The 25,287-nt window shown below is 41.9% G+C and overlaps 1 protein-coding gene and 1 long non-coding RNA gene across 4 annotated transcripts in view; one reads left to right on the top strand and one right to left on the bottom strand.

The window, feature by feature from the left end:
• Window positions 1–25,287, bottom strand: part of PLEKHM3 (pleckstrin homology domain containing M3) — a 72,853-nt gene that overhangs the window by 29,839 nt on the left and 17,727 nt on the right. For all 3 annotated transcript variants that reach the window (XM_061378369.1, XM_061378380.1, XM_061378389.1), the window contains 3 exons: window positions 19,011–19,156; window positions 14,104–14,297; window positions 2,490–2,553 (listed from right to left, as the gene is read on the bottom strand). In XM_061378369.1, coding sequence (XP_061234353.1) covers window positions 2,490–2,553; window positions 14,104–14,297; window positions 19,011–19,156 — 404 coding nt within the window. The remainder of the gene's footprint in view (window positions 1–2,489; window positions 2,554–14,103; window positions 14,298–19,010; window positions 19,157–25,287) is intronic.
• Window positions 2,252–4,739, top strand: LOC133225794 (uncharacterized). Its single transcript, XR_009729281.1, has 3 exons — window positions 2,252–2,431; window positions 2,466–2,781; window positions 4,594–4,739. It is a non-coding gene; the product is annotated as an uncharacterized LOC133225794 (long non-coding RNA).

Here is a 25,287-nt window from a genome sequence, read left to right as displayed (position 1 = left end):
AAATAAAGACCTTCACTCACTGTCCCTTTAGTTAAAGGTCAAACTTACTCACGTCTGCACTACAGGCATTTGTTACTGAGTAAAGTGCTGGCAAAACCACTGCCTCACCAGGATTTGGTGAGTTCCCAAAGTTATACATTTAATTAAATTTGTTTCATTTTTTTCCACTCTGCTTTTAACCTCATAGTTAATGTCTCCCCCAGCAGAGCCCCGTCTAAATGGATTCAAGTGACAACCATCCCCAGACCATCAGATAGCTCAAGTATATATACCTGCCGTATCAACAGGGTGTAGGCATGAAGCTCTGTTAAGCTTGGAAAGAGGTTTAGATTAAGTTTAATTTTGGAATAGTATTATCTGCTGCCTCAGCTACTGGCAAAAAAGACATTCCAACTTTTTTTTTGCACCTAAGAACAGACCCTCATACTACATTTTTGAATCTCAGCTGCTTGGGAAGAAATGACCCATGTTTTCTAGGATCTCCACAGAGAATTTGGCTAGGAAACAAATCAGAACTGAGCTGCGACTAACCAGGGTAAAGGTTGCTTACATCTGCAGATTACCCCTCTCTGCTTTTCTAATTTACTCACCATGCCTTATCTTTCCATTAATCTTTAATAAACCTTTTAGTTAATTCCCCAAACACATGCAATCTACATGACAGCAGGATACAGCGCGAAAGCAGTCCATGGATATGAGAAAATAGGCAGCAGAGGAATCAAAAGGAGGGGAAACTTTTAGGATTTAAAAAAAACACCCAAACTGCAGGTCAGTAGAAAATGATGAGCAACTGGGAGAAAGCAGTTGTAAGGGGCAAACCAGGGAGGAGTCAGGGGCTGTAAGGGTATTAGTGTTCCTCCGGCTGTTGGATTAATTTTCTCACTGGAGCCTTCCTCCTTTTTCCACTCTAGTTCCACTTTGACAAACAGGCAATCGAATTTCAAACTTGGAGCCTCTGAAATGCGGAAAACCCTCTCCAGGCTGACAAGGATATAGCTAGATTAAAAGGTAAATGCAATTTAACTCACCCCAGCAGAAATGGTAATCAAATTATATTGCCTCTAAATATGATAAGTTTGGGGCTGGGAGCCCTCAGGGGAAGAAGAAGGTGTCTTGCAAACAGAAACACAAAGAAACATGCTAAAGGGAACTGCTAAATCAATGGATGAATTGTGACTTCTACCCTCCCTCCTTCCCAAAGGGTGCTTGATAAGCTGCTGATTGCTTCTAAAATATCTACTACCAGTGTTAGGAACTGATTAAGCAGCTTACAAAGCACTGGGGGCTAATAGATAGACCCACCAGGGGGACTGCAGCTCTGGAGTTAAGTAGCTTGCTTTTTCATGGCTTGATTACTAAAGATGAGATAGCAGAACATGCTGCAAAGATGTGGAAACAGTTTTAGAGCTCAGATGACTGCCCTTTTATTTTATGTATAGAATCATTTCTACCCTGCGACTTCACCAGCCAACAAAAGCCACGTTTCCTGCAGTTCTGCAGTCTCCAGCTCCGAGGGACATCTCAACTACCTCAACTTAAATGAGTCACCTGACCATCCAGAACTGACTGTGCTATCCATTATCCTGCAGAAAAGGCACCACTAAACAAGGGAAATATCAGTGGAAGAAGCTTTAAATAACGTGTTTACATATCACCGGCAATGGCATTAGAGTGTGAACACAGATGTGCTCAGGTCAGCTATCGCATCTTGCCTCATCGCTTTTCCCCATTGTGCATCTGAGCACTGCAGCACATTCACCCTAGATTCCCTACCCTCTTTTGTCAGCTTTTTTTTTTTGCCAAATTCTTCTTCTTTAATCTGGAAGGTCATGAAATTCTGCTCTTTAGGCCGATGTACTGCAAAGGTGTCCACTTAGTTCAATCAATATCAATGCAAAGACACATTTTGCTGGCACGTTACCTCTTTTGTGGCCACATCTGTCACAGTAACACGGCATGGCTTACCTCTGTGTAGCAGCAGCCTTGCTGAGGTTTTTGTGGTTTGGGTTTTTTTTATTTATTTTTTTTTTCTCTGTCATGGTAATGCCTAGCAGACTTTGTAAATAAGCATGTTGTGCTAGGGACTGTACAAACTCATCCATCCCTGAACAACTATTCTTTCAAACAAAGAAATAAAACTGTACTTGTTACCCATAGGCTGAACGTTAGATGGGCCTTCACTGATCAGATGAAAAACCTCACAGCAAAGTTCCCTTTACAGTTTTCTTTCACAGCCTCTTTCCAACCCCATTTCAACACTGACCCTCTAAGCTTTCGCTTCTCATCCCTAACCAATGCCTCACTAACTCATTTTATCTTAAACTATTAACCACAGAGATGGCTTGGAAGTAAAGCTATTTATGCTACGATTAGCTAGAAGGGGGAATGTACAATTGGCACCCAAGATGAGAACAGGTTTGATGTGTAACAGGTAGAAAGATGAGAACAGGTTTGATGTGTAAAAGGTAGAACTAGTTGAAGAAACTTACCTGCTGAAGGTCTGCGAGAGAATAAAGATGGATTTGCTGGAGAAGATACTCTCTGGGAAAAATCCTGGAAAAGAGAAAAATGGATGTGTCACACCTTTTTGTCCATGGAACTCAAAAGATTTCCTCTCCTCACCAAAAGACTGCAGAACAATAATGCTAGAGAGACAAAGCTTGTCAAAAACTGGAATTATGTCATCCTGTAAACACCAGCGACTTTTACAGCATTCCTCATGGGCACAGCAATTCCACAACAAGAATGAATGCTGTACCAGTGTCATTCTCCAACTGTCAGGTATGCGTGTACCACGACATTTACAGCCACAGAAAGCCCAGCCTGAGCACAAATGCGTTACACTTAACCCAGTAACAAAACTAAATAACCCAAACTACATACCTGTAGTATTTCTTACGGGCTTTAGTACAAGATTGCTGGTCTCCTAGAAAGCTGTGATTTATGGTTTTGTAACTGAAATAATTATATTGGGAAAAATGCCATGCAGATACTGTTCTTCCACCATCAAGTTGATTGGTATAAATTCCTTCTTGCATACAGAAATAAATATATTGGTAGAGACTTTATAATGACTTACTTGAGAAAGGCGTATTTTCCTTATATAAACCAAGGTCTCAGGCAAGACCATTGATTATCAATTGACAGACCTGTTCAGTAAAGCTAAATTACAGAAACCTGAACAGAGAGGAGACTTCCTAATTAAAGTGACTTGCAGTAAGATGAAAAACCAGGTTAAAGCAACATTACAGAGAAAAATGGACCTTGTAAAAGTAAGTGGGTATTAGCAAGATAAGTTTATGAAAACCTATGGATCTGCCATAAAGATGTCAGGAAGACTGCATCTAGCTAAAATGTCTACCTTTGTGTGCACACAGTACCAACCGAAAAGCTTTATTTTCCAGTCAGAACAAATGTAACACAGGTAACACAGGAGCAGAGAATCACACCACTCTTGCAGAAAAGAAACCAAGTATCTCAAGAGGTGCAACTACTTTACACTACATGCTGCTCAGAGAATAAACTGAGAACTCAGTTCCTGTGTTACAACCATGTGGTTTTAAAGCAATATAGAAAACAAAATTCTTGGTATTATTAAATGCATGAACAAAGCTCTGGCAAAGACTAGTTTGTAATGGCAGAACTGAATGGCAGTGAACAGAAAGACCACTGGACATGTCCAAAAAAACAGGTTCTTGAAAGGCCTATATGACAATGCCATGAGCCTACTGAGAAAGTACACAGGAACTCAAAAAAGACATTTTAGAAGCTGTGACAACATAATTAGCTAAAACACAGATCAACAGGGATAACAGTACCAACTGTGACCTTTGACAGAACACTGAATCTAAGAAATAATGGAAGCATCTCAGTTCATTCTATTCTTCGTTGTCTTAACTACCTTAAACTGCTGCTTTCAAAGCTGTCTTAGAGGGACTAGGACTTTTCACTGCTGCCAAGGTGAGTGGTACAAAGTCTCATACTCCTTTCGTACTTTTAATAATAATCTAAGCTTTATTGGGGTGGGAGGGGAAGAGTCCTGCAAGCAAGGCACTGACAACTGGGAGCCACCAATCTTATGGCACTCCTCTGGAGCAGGACTGTGCCCTTGCTCCTTCTGACTCTGCAAGCATGTCTGCTCTACCCACCTAATTCTCAGCTGCACTCTCACTGGGATACTGCATTTTCCCTTTTTAGTTCTGCAGGCTATACAATCGCTCCTATCACAGGTGAATGTGCTTCAGTGGCTCTGCTGCATCACACCTTCATAATACGTTTGGCACGGTGTCAAAGACCACTAGAAAACAGTCACAATCTAGATATCAGATAACATATGACATCTGGGTTTCTCACTTGCACTTAGGAGATTTATTAAAATTGATTGCTAAGGAGTCAACTCTGAACAGCATTTTGAAGCTATTAGTATTTTTCAGCTCTGACAGAATTTGTCATTAAAAATTCCCCATCATTCTCCTCTGATCACACAAGCAGACACTAAATGGTGCGGTAGCTTTGCCAGGAACTATTATTTGCTGATGCCCTTACAGCACTGCTAAAGAAAATAATTAGCTAATGAAAGATTTCCTTTTTCAGGAAATAGCCTGAATAGCCCATAAGGCAGAAACTGTCAACGACCGATATAGATGACTAACATCACGTTTCCCTGCCGCCTTCAAGGACTGCATTTTATTTCCTGCAAGTTCTAACCCCTAATAAAAAGTGTGCAGATGAAAAGCAAACTCATGATCAAGGGACTTCCTTTGTCAGGGGGGTCTCAGCTAGCACGGGCCCTGGTGACAGTCATCCTCTCCCTGTACCTGTCCCCCTCCCCGAGATAGAGTAGTCTGCAGCAGCAGCTCTGCAGCACCAGCATCCAACATTCCTCCCAAATCTATTTCCAGGAAAAGAAGTAGGCACTGCCCTCCCAGTCTTATGCAAGACACATCTATACATGCATATATCCAGCACTCATTTGAAAGGAGTGCAATGGAAATCGCTATGCAAACTGAGGCATTAAGAACCCCTCAGTAAGTAAGGCTGGTCCAGCTTCAGATTTGTAGTCCTATTGACTCACAAAATCCCAATTTGGTTGTGGTGGGACACAGAAAAACAGCTGAGCAGCCAGAGCTTGCATGTACAACAGCGTTCATAAAATGTGTTATGAAGCCACTGGACCAGCTTCTATATGGTCCAATCCTATACGGTGCCCACATCTCCAAAGGTGAAGAGTAGACAGCTTCAGGATTGGGAAAACACTGAAATCGCCTAGAAGTAGGCAGCTCAGTCCCTGTCATTTAACATACAAATTATGTGTGGTCACCACACCTGTGGTGAGCTGAGCAGCTATTTCAAAACCACAACCACTTGTGCTGCACATCTGCAATTAAGATCTCTTCCAAGAAAACTTCTGTTAGTCCCATTTGGAAACTCAACAGCTACCTGAACGTCACTTGTGAAGAAACCTCCCAGAAATGAATGCTTATTGACAGTTTGGTCAGCCTTTAGTGGGTGAGGAACAAGAAAATAAGAGAAACCAGAATATCAACTCAAGAGGCATTTTCAAAAGAACTCATCATAAAATGCAAGCAAGTCAGTTGGGACAGGAAATCCACACAGAACAAGTAGTCCAGTGAGCAAGAAAATGAGTGATGTCCAAAGGCTTGCTTGTTCACAGACGTTCTCCGAGACTAACGAGGTGATGGCTTATACAAAATCTTTTTCAGGAGGGGGCACATAAGAATAATTCAGAGCCTCTTGTTTTTTGACCCAGACACTTCCCCTCACGTACCAGTAGGAACATGTTTCTACCACCTCCATCCCTCTGTCAATTGCAACTGAAACTGGTTGAAGGAATCCAAAGTCAGTAAAGTACAGCAGGCAAGATGGGGCTCACACAAACACCATGCTGTTGCATTAGCATCCAGACAAAGCACTACATGGCATCCAAATCAACCTAAAATCACATTCATGTCTAAAAATCTGTCAGAGACCACAGAGTAGGCCAAGACAAATGCACTTAGCAACATTTCACTAGAAAGTAAGTATTTGCTTTCTGCATGAGATGTAGCTTTGAGCATTCTTGTGTTAATATAAGGCCTTGAACCAAAACCACCAAAGCATGTGCTTGCATGCTATTTTTCCTCTGACATAAAGGTCCTTTACAAACCCCAAATGGGAAATCTCTGGTAAATTATTCAAAAGGAAAATAAAACCTGCCAGTTTTGTAAATCTTTTGATCGATGTGCTATAACTAACTGGAGTTTTTCAGAAGTTGGTCAACTGAAAGCCTTCAATAAACAGTGTCCTTTCAGTCAAATCTTAACGCAGAAATAAATGGAGTGAGCTAGACAGAGGTCAAGCACAATATGCTAAGACTCATCACAATAAAAACTTAAACCTCTGCTGCTTCAGAATGTGACCTGTGACCCTTGAGAGGCAAATGGTATCAAGTGCACATCCCACTAAAAGCACCTCGTAAGCTTTCACAGTTTGGAAACTCCCGGACCAGTTTCACCATCAATGCAAAACAGAACGGTTGTGAGTCACAAGATTGCTGTGTTGTAAACCCTGGCCACCAATCAGGGTTAAGCCTGCAATGAACAAACCAAGTTCAATGCTAACCAGCCCTCTAGGTTTGCCAGTTCCTGTTAACAATGAAATCCAAAGTCCTACTGGTTAAAGTTCTCTAAACTGCTTTATTGTTATGTGCTAGAAATCAAAGGAATCGACACAAGCAGGACAGAAACCCACTGTAGGAGACTTTCAGATCAACTAAAAGAGAGAATTGGGCATTTTTATTTTGTGATTATTATTCTTTTTGTTTGATACTTTGTCATCTGAAGCATAACCTTCAGGCAAGACAGAACCAGAAATTTCATCTCTTCCCTTTTGGATGATCTTGTCAGGTAAGTATTTGCACAAATAAAGGTTATCTGTTAGTGTCCTCCTGCAAACAGAACCACTGATAAGACTTTGCTTTTTTGCATCTGGACAAAGTATGTAGTCATGGTGCTTTGTTAGCACTAAGTAATTGCTCTGCATTTAAAGCCTGTTTATCATCAGCTTAGGTAATTTTTCTTCAATGGGTTAAATACCCTGACAGCTCTGCTAAAGCTACAACCAATTAATCTGCCCAAGCCTGACACTATAACCGAAGTACAAACGTGATAAGCAGAGCTAACTCTTCTTTCTACAGTGCAATCAAAAGAAATCAAGTTAGCTGGCAGGTGGGCACAACCACATCCCTTTTGTACCAAAAAACCTGTTGAAACCTAGGACAGGAAGGGGGGAGGAGAGGGGAAGCTGACACCAGGATTTCATGTGCCAGCCAGGAGTGTCTTGTTTGACCAGGTTGAGAACTGTATGACTGAGCTGTGACTCACCGGAGAGGCAGATGCACCAGTCTAGCACGCAGCCACACTCGGGCAGCCTCTCCACCCCTCTTCTGCAGGAAGCTGCTACACCCACAGCTGGCACAGCACCCCGGGTACCAAGTCCACCTCCTCAGCCAGCATGGGTCATACCCTGGCACTGCAACTTGCACCACCACCAATTTGCTTTTAAGCCAGTGCACCATGCTGCAGACTAAAGCAGCTGACAAGCAAGCACATGATGATTACCACTGCTCCCATATTATTTTTATCCCCTAGACAAGGGGCAAGAGGACCTCTGAAGTCCTAGCAGTATGCATTACCCACAGCTGCAGCTGTGTGAGCTCCAACCGCACTGAGAGGAGCTCACATTTTTCAGGGTTACTGTATGATTTAAAAACTATAGAGGGATATCAGTGAATTGCCAGTTATCCCAAATATATGAGTTATCCCAAAGGTACATGGCACAGTAAATAACACCTACTGCTGGATTTATCCCTTGAAATCATTTGACATGGAGTCTGTTAATTTAAGACAGAGAACAGCACTGGAGGTGATGGGGAAAAGAAGGATTTTTTTCCAGCTTTTGATTTTGCATTTCCTTGGAAATCTCAGCTCCCAAAAGGGTGGTGGGAGAGGAGGACCCTAAGTTCCCAGCAAAAAAAAAAAAAACAAAAACAGAGAAGTGGGTCCCTGGGAAACCCAGTGATTTGAAAATCAAAAAGTAAGAATAAATAAATGAAACAAAACACTGGTTATTTAATTCTTGTGGTATTATACTAGATCGATGTTTTTTTGTAATTCCAAAATAGCATTTGTGAATCATTTCACATTCATGAGGTGTGAAAACTCTTCTAATTCTGGGAGCAGACATTCCTATGTATCCACAGTCCACGCTGTGGACTAGTGTTAGATTTATTAGCAAGCATGTCCAGGGGAGGTACTGTTCCATGCTGTTATGAAATTCCCCATGAGCATCTCTATCTTAAAACAGTTACCCTTATCATCCATCAGCAATCCTGAACCAGTATATAAACTTTCAACTATAAAATGCAGTATGCTAACTCCCTCCTCTGTGGTTACTTGAGCAAGGTTACAGTCACACTGCGGAAGACAAGAACTATTACAGATCAAACTCCAGTTTGGAATCAAGTACCACTGTTACTAAAAGGATGCAGAGAATGAGAGGCATAGAGTTTCAGTTTGAAATCAAAATAGCTTAGATCCCCAGTTAACTTGCACTGAAGAATAAGAAAACGTTTTTTTGTTTTTTGTCAGGCACTTCTGAACACTTGCATTTTGCTGCTGGAATTTCTGATATAAAAACACAGGGATAAAACCAGCACAATATGGCGTCCACATCTAACTGGAACTTCTTTTTTAAATGTAGTCGCAAAAAGTGAATAGAAGTTACCATTCTGACAGATATTACTGATCTATTTGACAAAGAGGTGCAGGTGTGCTCTTAGACAGAACTACAAGATCCAGTCCTCTGGAAAACTTATGTATACTGTTGGCATGCTCTTCATCTGATTGCCTACCATGGTAGAGCACTGGCTTGTGCTTTTAACCTTCCTTTAGGCGTATTGCCCCTACCCTGGCTGCTCTGGCACATGTCTTCTTGCTCCAGCTCTGTTTGTTACCCCTAGTTCAAACAAAAGCTCAAAGTCCAACCTAACCTTAACCTCCACAGTTTTAGCCATCTGCTTCCTGCTTTTTAAAATGTTAGCCTGCAAGGAGCCCACATACTGCTTCAAGAAGACACAACAAGCGAAGCGAAGATGTGGTCTGTATGTAAGAGCTCCATTAACAGGCATGCTTTATTTCAGGTACTGCAATGAGAACACACCTGCAGGATCTATATAAAACAACAAATCGTTCACGCACACATCTCTGCATTTATTTTCTCCTCTTTTCTCACTTTGGGGTATTGTTTGGTCTTAACATTGGATACTCTCAGGATACCCAGATACCCTCTTTGAATGAGTTTCTCTTTTGCCCTCTTTCCAATCACCCATGCAACAAATTTTCTTCTTCTGTTGGTTTTGCCATTAACTCAGAGCCCTAAGTGCTAAACCAAATCTTTCTGCTCCTTTCCTGCTCAAACTTTCTTTTTGCAGTCCACTGCTTTCACAAGATGCGTCTTTGTTCTCCTGCTCTGCCATTTTCCAGTTTCCAAATGGCCTACCCGTTGCAAAGAAAATGGAGAAGTTTCCTTTGACAGTTGGGACATGACTTAATGACCTTCTGTTGTCCTTAGCCTGAAAGATGACATAGCTCCAGCTTCACATACGTGAGGTATTTGGTGGTATAGTGATTGCATAAGATCAATCAGGATTCCTGTGACGTGTTTAGACAGGTTCCCCAATTGCCACACAAATATTTTGAAAGTAATCTACCCCTGTGTCAGAAGTGATATGTCTAAGGCCTCACTGTAGGAACTGACAGGACTCTATTGTTCAGCATAACTGAATTCGGGCTTGTTTCGCATCATGCTGACAGACCGGCAGGCTCAGTCAGGAACACAGGTCTGCAGCACTGGAGGTGCACCTTTAACCTCCAGCTGCAACAGCAAGCTCAAATGTGCTTGTCCTGTAAGATGCGAAGTAATGTAACCAGCACGGGAGTTTTGCTAGGGTGAAACTGATGTATTGCTGTTCTGGAGCTGACAGACAAATGGTATTAGACAGAGATGAGTAGTAACAAGAGGGAAATTTTCCCATACGGTTTCTCACTACCATTCAGAAGGCTGCAATGAGCACTAATGTATACGGGAATGTATTGCAGAACATTTACCTTGTGTCACTGCCATCTGTCTAAAATACCTGGGCTAGCAATGCCTGAACTGCAAGTTGAGGTGTACAGCTGAGAGAGCAGAGTGCCCAGAGAAGCTTGAGGTTAGCCCACCCTGCAGATGTGGGGGTGCCTGAAGACTTCCCCCCAAAAATCCTTCTGACCTGAAGAGCCTTCAACCATGACAAGAACAGAGGAAAAGAGGCTGTGGCACAAGGACATGCTATTAGTCTGTCTTATGTCTAGAGATAAAAGGAAGAAAGGAAAACCAGAATAAAACTTGCATCATTCAGCATAGCTTCACAGAATAACCTACCTCATTATTTAATGGACTTAATTAATTCTTGCTTTTTCTTAGCTATCAAATTTATTGACTCTATCTTGTTTGCCAGTGCCGTTCATTCATCATCCCACAATCTGCAGGTGATGGGGTGGGATCCGTACAACTCTACTTGTACTAATTTCTGTGTTGGCATAAGGTTTCAGTCTTGCAGTTTCTGCCTGAACAGCATCCACACAAGCAAGGCAACCAAAACAAGCAAGAACTTGTTGAGTAAAGACATTTGAGGCAAATTATGTCTGTTGCAATACTGAAGTGACAGCCACAGCAAACTAGGCATAACAACATCCCTTGTAAAACAGGGAGCACAGCAACAGGCTCAGTCTCAGCTGGCTAATCTCAGAGGAATACTGCTGATATGCAACTGGTGGAGGGCCTTATTCCTCCTCCCAGCCAAGTTCGAGTTCCTTATTTTTTTCCCTTTCAAACATAAAAAGAGCTTAGAATCTGGTGAAACAATAGGTGAGAATAAATCATTATAACTTAAGGCCACCATTTTTATTGTGAGCCTTCTAGCTACTTTTAGGATTTCTTCTGCTTTTTTTTCCTTCCTTTCTTTCTGTATAGTCACTTGCTTTTTCAAAGTTCACAACATGCTTCAGCCCTGAGTTCTCTAGTAGATGCCAAGTTTCAAAGTTCCCAAAGTACCTATCTGTGCACACCAAGCATTATAAATAACATTTCCACATTCAAGCCAACTGGATCCTGAGCTAACCTAATTTATAGCCATCTGGAATTCTTCAGAAAAAAGTGACTTGTAAGCACTGTAAACAGTTTTGTCTTCCCAGAGGACACTGAGAGTTTTTAACTTCATTGCCATCTTCATTTTGTGATCTGGGTTCAAGAGCAAGGTATAGATTTAAAGAAGATGATAATGCAAATAGTATTAATAAAAGAAACCTTAGAGTGATCTGCTTTTCCCTAATAAGGCAGGCTCTATCAGTGTCCCAAAGGCAGCAAGGTGCCAATATAATTAATCAGTCTGTTTTTAGTTCTCCCTAGACAACAATATTAACAGTTTGTTTCAGTCTGTTTATATGGGTCTGACAGGTCTTCAACATGCTGTGTTCACTTTCTTGTGATTAATAGTCATTCACATGCTAAGGTGAAGACCAAGCAGAAAAAGAATGTTTTTAGAGCTGGACAGATAACTGGATTCTCTTCCCCAGTCTTCCATTTCTAACTAGGTACTAAATTTAGGAGTGTTGTCTCACCACATTGTTTAAACTCCTCCTTTTCTTGCAACTTGCCCATGTGACAAGCCAAAGGGAAATTTAAATCACCTATTTTCTTTATTTACTTTTCAGCTGGGCTCTATAAAGCCATCACATTGATAGTGAATGTCTGCACACTGGGATACCAGATGCAGAAAGCAAAGCCATTGGGACTGTTCTGGGCAAGGAATAGCTCCTTCTGGGAAAACGTCTCTTACTTTTCATCTCTGCAGTCCTCTAAAGGGAGATCTGAGGAACTAGCTAAGCAGCAAACCCAGCCCAACAGACCAAGGTGGAGCTGAAATCTAAGATGTGTTTTATACACTCCAGTGGCTTTTACAGCACTTCTAACAAGTCCTACCAAACTGGAGATGCTTCCCTAGTACAAAACCAAACACTTCTTGGGTTCTGTCCTCCTCTCCACCACAGAGTTTTAATTGGAGACGGTGTGAAAGAACACTTAGATAAGAAAAGGGAGCATTCTAAGTATTTCCCAGTTTCCCTTTCTGCCATTCTGGATGTTTCATTTTGATACAAGGAGGTTTTTTCTCTCTCCTCCCCACTCGAGAAAACATTACGCACACATTTCTGTACTAATTTTTATTCGTTCTCTCTTCTCTCCATTTCCTCAACACATCTCTCCTTCTGGGAGGTAGGTTTTGGAGCTCCCCCTTTGTCCTGGTTTCTTCATTAACCCTTAATTTCCTGAGATCCCTTCCCTCTTTGACTATCCTTCTCCTGGCTTTCCCTCATCTCTTTGTCTCTAATCCATTGATTTCTCTTCTGAGGCCTTTTTGATCTCTCTTCTTTCACTCTTACCCAAGTCTATTTAGTCTTCTGCCTCCTCCTGTCTATTTTAATCAGGGGATTCTTTTCTTCAGCATTAATCAGAAAGAATAATTTCTTTTCTGCCTTTTTTGTTTTGTTTTGTTTTGTTTTTGAATGCCAGTCTTCACAAATCTCAGTCTCCTTTTACTTCTATTGCAGTTGAAGAGGATGGCATAGGAAAGTTACCATAGTTGAACAGCAAAAGAGCTCTAGAAGATAATGCCAACCTCTGTAATAAAAGAAAAACTATCCTTATTTTTTAAATGCTGTAAGCTGCCCTATCAAGTAACAGGAATTAAACAGTAAGACACAAACACATATTAGCACACAGCGAGTCTCGCACAAGAACTCAGCAGTGCTTTCCAGAAACTTGCTGTTATATCCTTCCCTTAGTTGTTCTAGGTAGTTCATCAAAGCAATGTCATAGGTTATGCACCAAATAGCAGAACGCCTCACTCCTTACCTGGGATAAAGGCACTAGTGCATCCTCCTCTCCCTCACAGAGAATTCAGGCTCCCCATCCCTAAGACACCATGCTCAAAATACACTCACTGATGGCATCTGCTTCCTTGCCTTTTCATGGCTCACAATTTCAAAGCAGTGGCTTTCCTATTTGCAGTCTTGTCTTACCTACAAACTTGGAGTATACAAATGCTTATAGATGCATTTACCATTAGATCAGCTGCCTGTACCTGGTGCCACTTGCCTCACAATACTGCATGGGCAAAGACATCTCCCCATCTCTTTCAGATGATCCACAACAAAAGTAGTTTGTTTTTTTTCATGATCACAACTGTGGCTTGATAGTTTTCAGAAGATTGTTAATTTTCATCTTGTTAGAAAAAATGAAGCAGCAGCTGAACGGACTAAGACACAGCACTTCCAAAATCATGTTTTATAGAACTACTGTTTCCACCACAGAAAACTCAATATAAAACACCTTCTGCTGTGCTGTGACGTGTTTTCCAGTAAACAAAACACTCAGCACAGCCATGTTATGGATGGAAAAGACAGTGGCTGAGCAAGAGCACAACTGCTCTGGTGTCACATAAATCATATGCTGCGTCACATGTCAGGGGCCTACATCTGGCCTCTGCCTTCATGTCAGATCATATCACAGAAGAGAGCAGAAATGTTGGACAGGTAGTTGACTGGGCTCTCCCATGCTTTGCCATACTCTGAGGTGTTTCAAAGGTCCCAACAGTGCCTCCCCAAGCTGGCACTCTGATGCCATGGCAGGGAGCATGAGGTATCATACTTGACTGGAAATAGTCACCCACAGCCAGGAAGCCTGAGGAGGAGTAAAAGATACCACAGTGTGTGACCCCTGGGCTAATAGTTGCCAAGAACAACTTCAGATATTCAGACCCTACAAAACCATCTTCTGTGGCAACAGGTAACCCAGCTGCTCAGGGAAGTCAGATACAAGCACAACAGCTTTCCCAGTGGGTAACACCTTCAGAATGAGATTGTGAGGGAAAAAAAAAACAACAATGGAGAAAAGCAACATGACAAGGAAATGACATCGTTCTGCTGTACGTTGTCTTGTGGTTCTTACCTTCTACGCAGATCTTCAGCCACTGCTGCTCTGCAGCTGAACAAATAGGCTCGGAGAGATTTTAGCTGCTGTCTCAGGCGGACAACAGTTGCCAGAGGTTCAGCGTGCTTGTACAACATGGGATTTTCCTGCTGGATATCGATCAATGGCTCCTCATAAACATATTCCAGGAACTCTTTGGCTTGCTTTGATACCTGAAAAATAAAGCCGTTCAGCTAGGCTTTCCTCCTGACTTCTGAGGCAGATCCTCCCCTCTGTGATCTGTCAGCTATTCCCTGCATCTGAAAACTTACTTTGTTACCAATTACAAATGAAGACAGAGCTGAGAGAGATCCAACTGTCTCTGCTTATAGCCAAGTCAAACTTCACGAAACCCATCAAAGTTGAGCGTGTGAGATAATTGCTTACTTACCCAATACACAGCAATATCTGCAGCCATACATGTTTCCACTGCTGGGTTACATAGCTCACCAGAAGTTTTTTAAGTCTAAAAACTAATTACCAAGTCTCTTCCCTGTTAAGATTTTCCTGTTTGTTTGCTGCTTTCTTTTTGACAAGAAGAAAGTGATGAGGTAAGTGCCAAAGCACATTAGAAAAGGAAACTTACACATTGCAAATCCAATCACATTGTACTAGTCCAGAGTATAGAACTCCAGTGTAAAGTACTGCTCCCATTTGTTTCATACTCAGCCAGCAGGGGTAAAATGATGTAGAAAGAAAATAATCGGAAGCATACCTATCGAGTTGTGGTTTTTTTGAACACAGACAAATAATGTCTGGTATTACTCACTCCCAGCATTTCATCTGCAATTTTTTCTTAGGCCTTTTTCATGATAGTGCTCTGTTCTATCTCCAACTGCAAAGAGCTACTGTAATCTTGATAAATTAATGGGACTTTCATTCCCACTGGAGAAGATACTCCTGTTTCTGAGGTGAGCAGGCCAAATTCCCTCTCATTCCTTATTTCTGTATTTTATCACAGCTGGAAAAGAGAAGATGGGATTATCTGAAATGAGCTGCAAATCACTTGAAACTGTGCTATGGAAATACTATTTGTTCCACAATTCAATTAGCCCTCCCAGGCCTTTAAATCAGTGTTTACACTGAGTGAGGGAGGGATGAATTAGGCTAACAAAAGGAGAAAGGGCACATCATAGACTCTTGAGATTTAGGATGTTATTTCCATTTTGGTGCTGTAAGGTAGGAAGTAGGGAAAAGCAACAGACATTCTTATAAACTGCACCACTTCCAAAACCAGCACAAGTTACTAGCTACAGGAGTCACTAGCTACTTACAGGGAAAGCCAGCCCTAAATGTAACCTTTTCACAGTGCATAATACAAAGGTAAGAAATAATGCCAAGGCCAACCTTCCCACCAGTAACTACGCAGATAATACAATGTGCAATTTTAAATACAGCAGAGCATAACTCCGCAGGTTCCCCAGGCCCTAAAACGATACTTTGCCCAGCATCACTGTCTGACAGGTTATGTGTCGGTTCACTCTGCATGCCTGACACAGGCACACAGGTCATGTAAAACATTAACTCACATACTCAACCATAGCAAAGCTACAAGAAGCTGAAATGTAGTCGTATAATGGGAAGGGTCAGGCAGTCACAATAACTCAGCTTGCTACCAGCCAATATTCTAGTACATCTACAAGCACACTTACAGTCCCCGAGTTTAACTGGGCAGGCTAGATACCCCCATTACATAAGCCAGAAGGAGTGAAAAGATGGAAAATGCAACAAGGTTTTAGCTTTAAATGTCATACAAGGATGGATGCTGACATTTCCAGACCTTTCTTCTCCAGTGGCTGCAAACTCACAGTTCGGAATTCAATTTACCAGCAGTCAGCCTCCCTGGAAGCCTTCTGGCACAGTGAGTTCATTTCCTGCTGTGTTTGTCCAGCATTTTGCTGGAAGCCACCTGAACCAAACTGCAATCCCTACTGTTTTTTGTGTGCAAACGGGGAAAACAGTTTGCCCGAGTAAAAGGAAAAAGGATGTTCACAAGATAGCCTCTTTTCTTTTCCCCTCACACAAACACATGTAAAACACAAATATGAGAACAGTAGGGAGACAGGAAAACAAGTGAACCTGGGGACTAAACTGCTACTTTGGTTAGGACAGGAGAAACATGCCTAACTGCCAAGTCCTTTCACATAGCTTTTATTGCAGTCAAGGGGATTTTTCTTCTCCTACCCATATGCTTTCAGGTGCTAAGTCCCAGGTACAAGAAATCACAGCTCTACAGAGTTCTACTGCTTCTGTTTTTTCATGACCTGTCTTGCCAAACTCAGACAAAAACCTCTCAATTTCCAAAATCTACTTAATTGATACAACAGATTTGCTGCTGCTCAGATGTCTGGGAGTCCATGAAACATAAAAGAGAAACACGCCCAATTACTGTATCATTATAGAAGCTTATGTCCTAGTGTACCTATTGGTGCTTGCTTTGCTGGAGACAGATAGAACAGACCCCAGAAACCTCTGCAAAGGCAGTGGGATGGACTGCAGGTTTTCTGACCCTTCATTCACTTTGCTGCCATGTGGGGGACTGACAGGCACATTTCAGACTATGCGAAGCACCAAGCCTTTGAAGACTGAAACCCTATTTCAGTTCTGCCCATCAAAGGTGCTATGTGCTTATTTCCTGCAGAACCAATCTAGCCTATGCCATGAGTCCAGCCAGAAGCAAATCACCCACCACAGAAGCTCCACTTTCAGGCATTGCTGCACTACCTGTGAGGGGTAGGGCTGTGCACTTAGGAGAAGCTCTGTTGTTTAGCTTCACTTGGGGTGTTGCTGCACAGCTTTGTGTCAGCACACTGGCCAATTGAGGGGTGAAATGCTGACAAATTAAGTGATCTTCATTTAAAAGTGAGCACAAATAAAATGATTAGTACTTAGATCACCTCAAGGAAGTGGGACGTGCATCTGTCTTTGCCGAATCAGCACATTTAATTAATACACTAATCAGGAATCACGCAGTTTCATTGTAACACTTAAAAGCAGCAGCCATCACTAAGCTGCCTTTTAGAACGTACAGAAGAAATAAACATCAGGCCTTATCTCTGAATGGAGGAAGGAGAGGCAGATGTAAAACCACAGGCAATATGTGCTCTATCTCAGAATAGCACTCTGTCATTCCATGGAGGCATTGGAAGGACACAAATAAAAGCATATGTATGCAGAACTGAACAGAAAGGGGAAAACCCCAAAGATTTCACAAAAATAAAGAGAACAACTTGCTATTTTACATGGATGGGATGGAGTTGAGGAGATCCAACCAGTGATCTCAGCTCAGTTGTCACACTGACACTGTGGTACATGACGTCCTCTTCACCTTCCCTCCCTGCCTTAGTTCTCTGCTCATATAGCTGGGGATGCTGTAGTGTTTTCCTACCTTAGGGACAGAGTTCCTTTGTTAAATCCAGCTCTCTGACACTTAGGCACAGAGACTGATAGAGTATCTGCACAGAATTTGCTTGCGCTCCCAAGCCACCTCATAGCTGTTCTGCCTGTCTATAAAAGGTGCAAATTGATAGCTTCTCACCATTACAGTGAGATTACAGTAGATTAAGTTTTCAGTGAATGCTTAAACTTGAAAGTCCCATTTCCTTTTGTGCCTCAGCTGCCTACACCAAGACGACAGGAGACAGAGCACAAAGCATAGTTTTTACCCTGCAGGTTTAGAAAAACAGTTTATTTTCTTGGCAATATTACAGCTTGATATGAGTTTGCCTTACCATCCACTTGCTCTGTATCAGGGCTACCTATACTACCATGGGCTAGCAAGTTTAGTCCTTTGTAGAAGCATCCAAAGGAAGAATGCTTAAATATTTTATTCCTAGCTTCTAGGAAAGGGAAGGAGTTTTGTCCCCACACATAAGAGCTTTGTAATTCTGAAGAATCTTGCATTTTATAGTGGAAGACTACAATTTTCCTGATGGCAGGCTCTGACTACCTTTTAATAATCTCCCTTTCTGACAAATTTTCTTCTTCAAGACAGCTGCTTTTCCTCTAATAGGGCATTTACTGGTTATTTTTTTCCTTTACAAATAGCCCATAATAATAATATTCGCAGACACAAAACATCAAACAGCCTCTCCCAACAGTGGCTGCTAGGTCTGAAGCTCTAGCATGGTCTGGATTTGTTATGAGTCTGTTATTGTTCCAGCATATGCCCCCCGAGACAGCAAAACAACACTGCTACTGTGTTTGCTGGTGTAATGCTTTGAGGCATGCAGTCAGTTGGCCCTATCTAGCAACCAGCCACCAAGGCAGTAGTAAATAGCAAATTCCAGAAGTTTCAGAGGAGCTGCTTGTGTGGCAGGTGAACAGCTATAGGATTTTCTCCTCATGTTGCTTTCGTCTGTCTGGTCCAAGCAAGTGCTATAGCAATGCCCCTCTAGTGCACTTGAAACGTTCATGCCAAGAGACAGAACACATAATGGGCCATGCAAACACTGTGTTGAGGAATGCCAGTTTCCCATAGGCATTTCCACAGTTCAGCATCTATCACCAAGCAGTGCCCATGTGTAGTCCCTTGTACCAGTTCATAGTCCCTTGTGCTCAAGAAACAGGTACTCTTCAAAGGACCAAGAAGTACAAAGATTAGGGCTAAAAGAGCCTGTCTCTTGAACAACCACATAAACAATGATGGAAAAGATGCCACCAAGAAAGAGAAGCATGGCTGCTCCTGTGGAGGAATGTTTTAGGCCCAGGTAAGGAAACTGATGAAAACATCTGCCTTGTTGAGGGTGGCTCATTCTGGTAAAAGGAACAGAGATTACAGTGTTAGCAGTTAAGGCCTGTAACTTTCTATCTGTTGTAATGTCTGTGCTTCTATCTAAAGAGTAATTCAGTTCACTCACTAGCAAGCCAATCTGCAGGGAGATTACCTTGTATTTGGAAGTGTCCCAGTTATGAACGAGCCGTGCTGGGATAAGGAAGGTGTCATCCACATGGCAGGTGCTGCAGTAATACCATCCACTGTAGCTGCACACCTTGGCTTTCCCATTGGACAAGCCTATGGAGCGCTGACAGCCTGGAGAAGAGAGAGGGGGTAAAAGTCTGGGTTTGTACACCATGCCAGAGTATACACTCAAGATAAGTAATTATGAGACCCTTTCTAAATTTTATTTATTTTACCAATGAGCCATTTCTCATTCCCTAAAAAACAGAAGAATAAATATAATAAATATATAAATACTAAAAAACCTACACTAACTTGGGCATCTATGGCAAAGGGTTCAGAGAACAGTAAAAGGATACTTAGCATTTCTCAAGAAACAAAGGCAGAAGACCGGCTTTGAGATACTGGGCATGTAACAGCCATGGCCATCTGAAAACCATGACCTGAAGCTCATATAGAGAACACCAGACTGCAGAATGACTGTGTGCTTGCTCCAGACATCTCCCATTTTCCCCACAACAGAATGGGCCAGCACTGGCTGCCTGGAGGAGCACAAGCCAGCTCCTGCTGACAGCCAGAAAGGATGCTGACTTGGCAGGTAGGATTTGGCCACAGAATTAGCATAGCCAAAGCAAACCAGAGTGAGGCCATGAATAATAACTCTGAGCAGCAGTCACATGGGAATGAATAGCCCTTGACTAGCACTAGTGACACAGCTCAGTTTCCTCCAGGGTTTGGGGTTATTTTTTCCTTACAAGTGGGTTACCCTTTATCTTACAAGGTCTGAAGTCTCCCTGATACTTTTTTTCACAGCTGGATCCCTGGCCTCTTCCCATAGTCTCTTAGGTGCAGTCCCTGGAGTAAAACAATGTATTCAAGAGCTGCTGCTTTAGTTGGAAAGAACAATGCAGAGCTCTTCTTCACCTGACCACACAACCACACAGAAACTCAATGTATTTGACACCTCTGTCTTTCTCTCAGCTGTGACTAAAATAAGCCAACAGGTTAGAGTGAACAGTTGAAGACAGACAGCACAGTCACATTAAACAACCTGCTCAGGAAGCAAGGCTAGAAGTGTTTAGGTAAGATACAATGAGATGTCCGTGGTTGTTATTAACACCTCTTTAACACAGCATACACGATGACATTTCTCTTTTCCCTCAAATATTAGTGTCCCTGTATGACATTTACAGCTACAGACACAATTAGCACTAGAGACTCATTCCAGCACATGCTGTACACTCAGAAGGTCTCTGCTGGAACTGGTTAGCAATAGTGATCAGCAGAGACCTAGAGACCTGGTGCACCACTTTTATGGCAGAAGTATTGCTTAAACAGAGCTTTTAATGCAGAATTTAACTGACTGACTGCTTTTGTTCATCTAACTGTATTTGTTTAGTTATATAACTTCTCACACTAAAGGCATCATTTTTTTGCCAGGAGAAGTTATCCTTATTTCAGGAGAGATTTCAGCTCAACTACTGTAGGCATAAATTGAACTCCTCCTTCTCCCCACTAGCTGATGCTACCGTGTCCCCTCTGCTCTAATCAAAATAATTAGAATAACCTGACCAGCACAGTTAGTTCACTTCCTCCTCTTCCACACTCCAGAGGCACCGACTCTCTGCAATACTCACTCTCAAGTGAATCAGTGTGAGACATGTCCTGTCTCTCTTTCTCCTCTTTTTAAGTGAGGATATGCAGTTTCTTGAAAAAGGAAAATATCTAAACCAGTCAGTTGATGAAAGAGACACTTATATTAATGTGTCCTCTTTTACCATTCATAAGATCAGAGTGGAAGTATAAACATCTACCACAAGTGGCGTAACATACATGCAAAAATATGATCTCAGCCAATAACTGAATAGAAAACCCAAACATCATGACTGTAAACTATTATCACTGTAGATACAATTTTTGTATGGCAAATATTAGCAAAAAAATATCACGACTGTAGCTTGGGATTAGAATTTAGGAGTCAACAACTCTGTACTTCCCTCAGTGCAAAACAGGCATTTTCCAATATTTCCTTTCCTGTTCCTTGCCTTTGTTCAAAAAGCAGGTTTTTGACAAGCCAGTTAAAAGAGTTTCCATGCAGTCCTTCTCCACTATGCTGTTAGGGATGAAGTCAGGCACACTGGGTAGTAAGCTTAGCATCAGTGCTCTGTAGTAAATATAGAACTATTCCTTCAATATTTAAAATGCATGCACACATAAATGTGAAAGTTTTGACCAGCTTATGAGACATGAAATACCAGTCCTGTTTGTCTGACATCACATTTGCCTGAGTAGTGGCCCTGGAAGATGCTTCCAGAAGGTACTCACACTGTTGCTATGGAGCCCATGTTTCTAAAAGCGCAAGAGGGGAAGTCTTGCCCCTTTGTAAAGAAAACAGAGAAGTATGCCCAATCCTCTCCTCATGGAGCACGACGAAGAAAACTAGGAAAGAGAGCATTCCCTTTTCCCAAGCTAAATGGGAACAAGCCCCCAGAAAGGATGATCTTATTAGCAATACCGCAGTACAGCACATTCTTCATGCTAAAAGAAGTGAAGGGTCTGCATCTTATCCTCAGTAGTTGTCTCTGAATTTCCTATCACTAAAAAGCACTGAAGTATCCGTCCTCATACCTCAATTGGCTCCAGCTTCAGCTTTCATTACATACAGCCACCTCCTCATATTGGATAAAACGGAGACTGCTAAATGACATGCAGTATTTTCTAGGTCAACGTGTTTGGACCAGTTGATGAAGTGCTAGTAGCTGAATTGTGTCTGAATGAGACTGAAGTGTCCTAACTTAATGCCACTGAAACCTTTATAAATACTTCCCACTAGCTAACACTTACTCATCTTGAGATGAGGATGGGACAGGACGCACTGATTTAACCTGACTGCTACTGTGCACTGTCCACCGCACAGGCTAGCGTGATAACTTGTAGTTGACAGTCTTACGGCCCAAACTCCATTCTCATAGTCTGAAGGCAAGAATAAGCTAAACTCCGATTTGAATAGTCATCATCTTAAACTAAAATATTTGCAATTGAGAAGTGATGATTTTGAGGCCTAATTTCTTGCAACCTCCTAGAGCCAGAAACTCACTCCAGTTCAAGGAGTTTACTCAGGAGAGAAATGCCAAAGCACAGAAGTGCTGGGTGTGCTTTCTCCTTCCTCCCTGTGTCCAGCCCATAAGAACTGAAGGTCTCCAGAGTGAAAAGGGTCCCAGCAAGCAACCTTGGATTCCATTCCCTTCCCTTCAGGAAGGGTGGCTTTATAAGAGGAAAAAGTGGAAGAAGCTCCTACCGGAGCAGCATTTCTCCCTTATTCCAGCTCTCTGAGCCCACATTTGTTTCCTTGTTCCTCAGAAACACATATTTACACAGAGTATTTTTTTATTCCTCTTCATATCTTCAAGTAAATCATATTCTGCAAAGCTACACAACAGTTGTAAGGTTGGGGTATTTTAGATGAGAATGTGGCACTGGCACCTACTCTGTATTTTCCCTTACCTTACAAGCTTTGCTATTTGAAAATCACCATCTTTTCCATTTCCATCTGTTGTGATTTATAATGATGGCTATTTCTACAATCCTTTCAAATCAAGTTATCAAAGCACTGATTTTCTTTGATGTTATGCAGTTCAAAGTGATGTAGTGCGACAAACATAGTCCTGTGGCACAGACCACTTATGCTACTTTGTTTTTTTTAAGATGGGAAAAAATAGAGCACAAGTGAGAGAGAAGGAGGAGGAGGAAGGAAGCTTGTGGCTTAACACCCTTGGAAATCCTCCACCTGGACGTTCAGGTACATAAAGTTGCCATCACGTTTACCAGAAGCAAAGCTAGTACTGATTCCTGGCTTTAAACTCTTGAGCACCCCTCCCAACAAGACAGTAAGATGTAGCTGACCACCTCAGAGATCAGTAACACAACTCCACAAATAGTCTAAACTAAACTAGGGCAAGGGATCATTTAATGTTTGCAGAGAAAACATTTCCCATAGCTAGAGAAAGGACGGAGGAAAAACGTGGCACAACTCTGACCAAGCCTCTCTCACCTACTCTTAATGCCTACATAGAATATTATCCAGATAACAGCCCCACAAAGGTCTGGCAAACCCTGAGCCTAGAGGAAGGAAAATACTGTCATATTTACTAGCATTCCAAATTGTCCCTACCTAAAGGATATTACAGAGCAAGCTACAGAGGATAGAAGTGTAGCTGTAGGTACACTGTTAGCAAAGAGATGGAAGGAGTAATCCAAAACCTTTAATCACAGAAAATATAACAAAACAGCCTTGGAATCAAGCAAAGAAAATAGGGGTTAGCAAAATAGCAGCAAGAAAGTGCTGCTGAGCACAGATGAATCTCTCTGTACAACATGTCTGTGAGCAGAGCAGGAGTATCAACATCAAGAGGCTCATTTCCAAGTGCTAAGACTTTGGGAAGTAGTACAGGAAGGTAAGGTTAAAAAGTTATGAGTCTCTCTTCTTGACTTAAGGTGATGGTGAGGAGAGTGTGAAGGAGAAATCCAAGATGCTTGAATATAATTCCTCTGCTGTAAAGTGCAGAAAACCCCATTTCTGCCAACTTCAGCGTGCTCCATACTCTTATGGTCGAGGAAGACGCACACAAGTATCTTTTTTATCCAGATACCTTTTTCTTTAATCTTTTAGCAAGAAAAGGTTGGAGCAGCTTTACAGTGAAACACAGACCAAACTAGAATTAAATACACAAATGCTTTCCTTATTCAATAAAGTTCCTTGCCCAGTATCAGGAAAAAGCAACTCCCTCATGACTGTGTACCATAATTAAATCTGTGACAGATTAGCTTAGAAGCTAATTCGTTTAGAAACAACATACAATATGAAGAAAAGAAAATGACCAACAGACTTCAAAAGGCTTTCAGTTTGATAAAGCCATAACGCAAACTAAGCAGAAGGAGCACAGCAACAGATTTTCAGGGTGTTAGATCACACAGGCAACATTGCTCTAGCTGCTCAGCACAAACACAGAGAAGGTGAGAATTACTTCAGTTGCTGGCCTTGTGCTTCTGTGCATCTATTCCAATTCACTCCACCATGGGAAAACTCCAGCTCACAAGGAAGACTGAGAATCCAGCTCAGCTCTCCTTCATGCCTACCCACGTTTGAATTTGCATTAGTTTGTCCTTCTCCCAGCATTACTGCTTTTTCCAAAGCAATTCTCTTTCTGAAGAAAGAAAAACCTCACACACCTCTAAGCAAAGCCTGACACTTTGCTCACCTTGCCTACTTTTTTGAGTCTTATGGACTACAAAAAAAGACCCAAATCAACAAAATCTTAACCCATTAATGGCATAATATTTTCCCTGTGGGTTTGACCCTATCCAGTTATAATTATCTAAGCAACGTATAAATCCCATGTTATTTATGTCAGCAAAGAACAAATCCCACTTTAATTATAATCTAGCTTAGTTTCTCCAGAAATAAAGAAAGGCTCACTAGCCCTCAGCTCCTAGACCCTTTAGTTCCTTAATAGACTCCAAAGGATGGACAAACTGTTCCAAGTCAATGGAAACCTTGACTATTACCTGCAGCTCAGGACTAAGCCCTTAATTAACGGCTTTCCCATCTTCCTTAGTGTCATATGAAGATACAATGCACAGCTCTGCCTTTCTTGTCTTGCAAACTCAGCTAAGTTAGTCTAGGCTTGCTGGCCACAGGCCGTAGGCTGGGCTAGGGAGACAGGCCACTCCAGAGTAACCCATCTCATCCTACTAGTGATGTCCCACAGGCACACTGCCACAGAGCATCCCACCAAAGCAGGCAAGATGAATCACACCCATGGCACACAGGCTTGCACTTTGCATATACAACTCAATGGCAACATTTCACCAATAAATCAGGACAGAAAAATACCAGCTGTGTGCCAAATGGCTCCAATAAAACTGTACTTTTGGAAACTAGCTTTTCATTTGCTTGGATTTCCCCACTTGAATTTTACTAGATTGTAGGTTCTTTCACTTTTAGTGTCAAATGCTGAGAAAGGCTGAGATGTCATTTTCCCCAGAGAACTTGCTCCAAGGGAATTAAAAACAGCTATGCAGATATGCATCACACACAGTTCTAGTGTATCCTTTCAACTCCTTTCTCCCTATTCCCAGGACAAAAGGTCTGAGAAAGAGTACCCCACACCTCAAGCTAATTTGCTGTTCTTTCCCCCATGCCCTTAAGGGATTGTTTTCTGCAATATCTGGTGTTTTGCTGAGACTGGAAAGCACTGCCTCAC

Source organism: Neopsephotus bourkii, unplaced genomic scaffold (assembly GCF_033783945.1).
Source record: "Neopsephotus bourkii isolate Nb327-2 ecotype Australia unplaced genomic scaffold, CSIRO-AGI_Nbou_v1 NB_196, whole genome shotgun sequence".
Classification (NCBI taxonomy): Eukaryota; Metazoa; Chordata; class Aves; order Psittaciformes; family Psittacidae; genus Neopsephotus; species Neopsephotus bourkii.
This window is presented reverse-complemented; position numbering and strand designations above follow the sequence as displayed.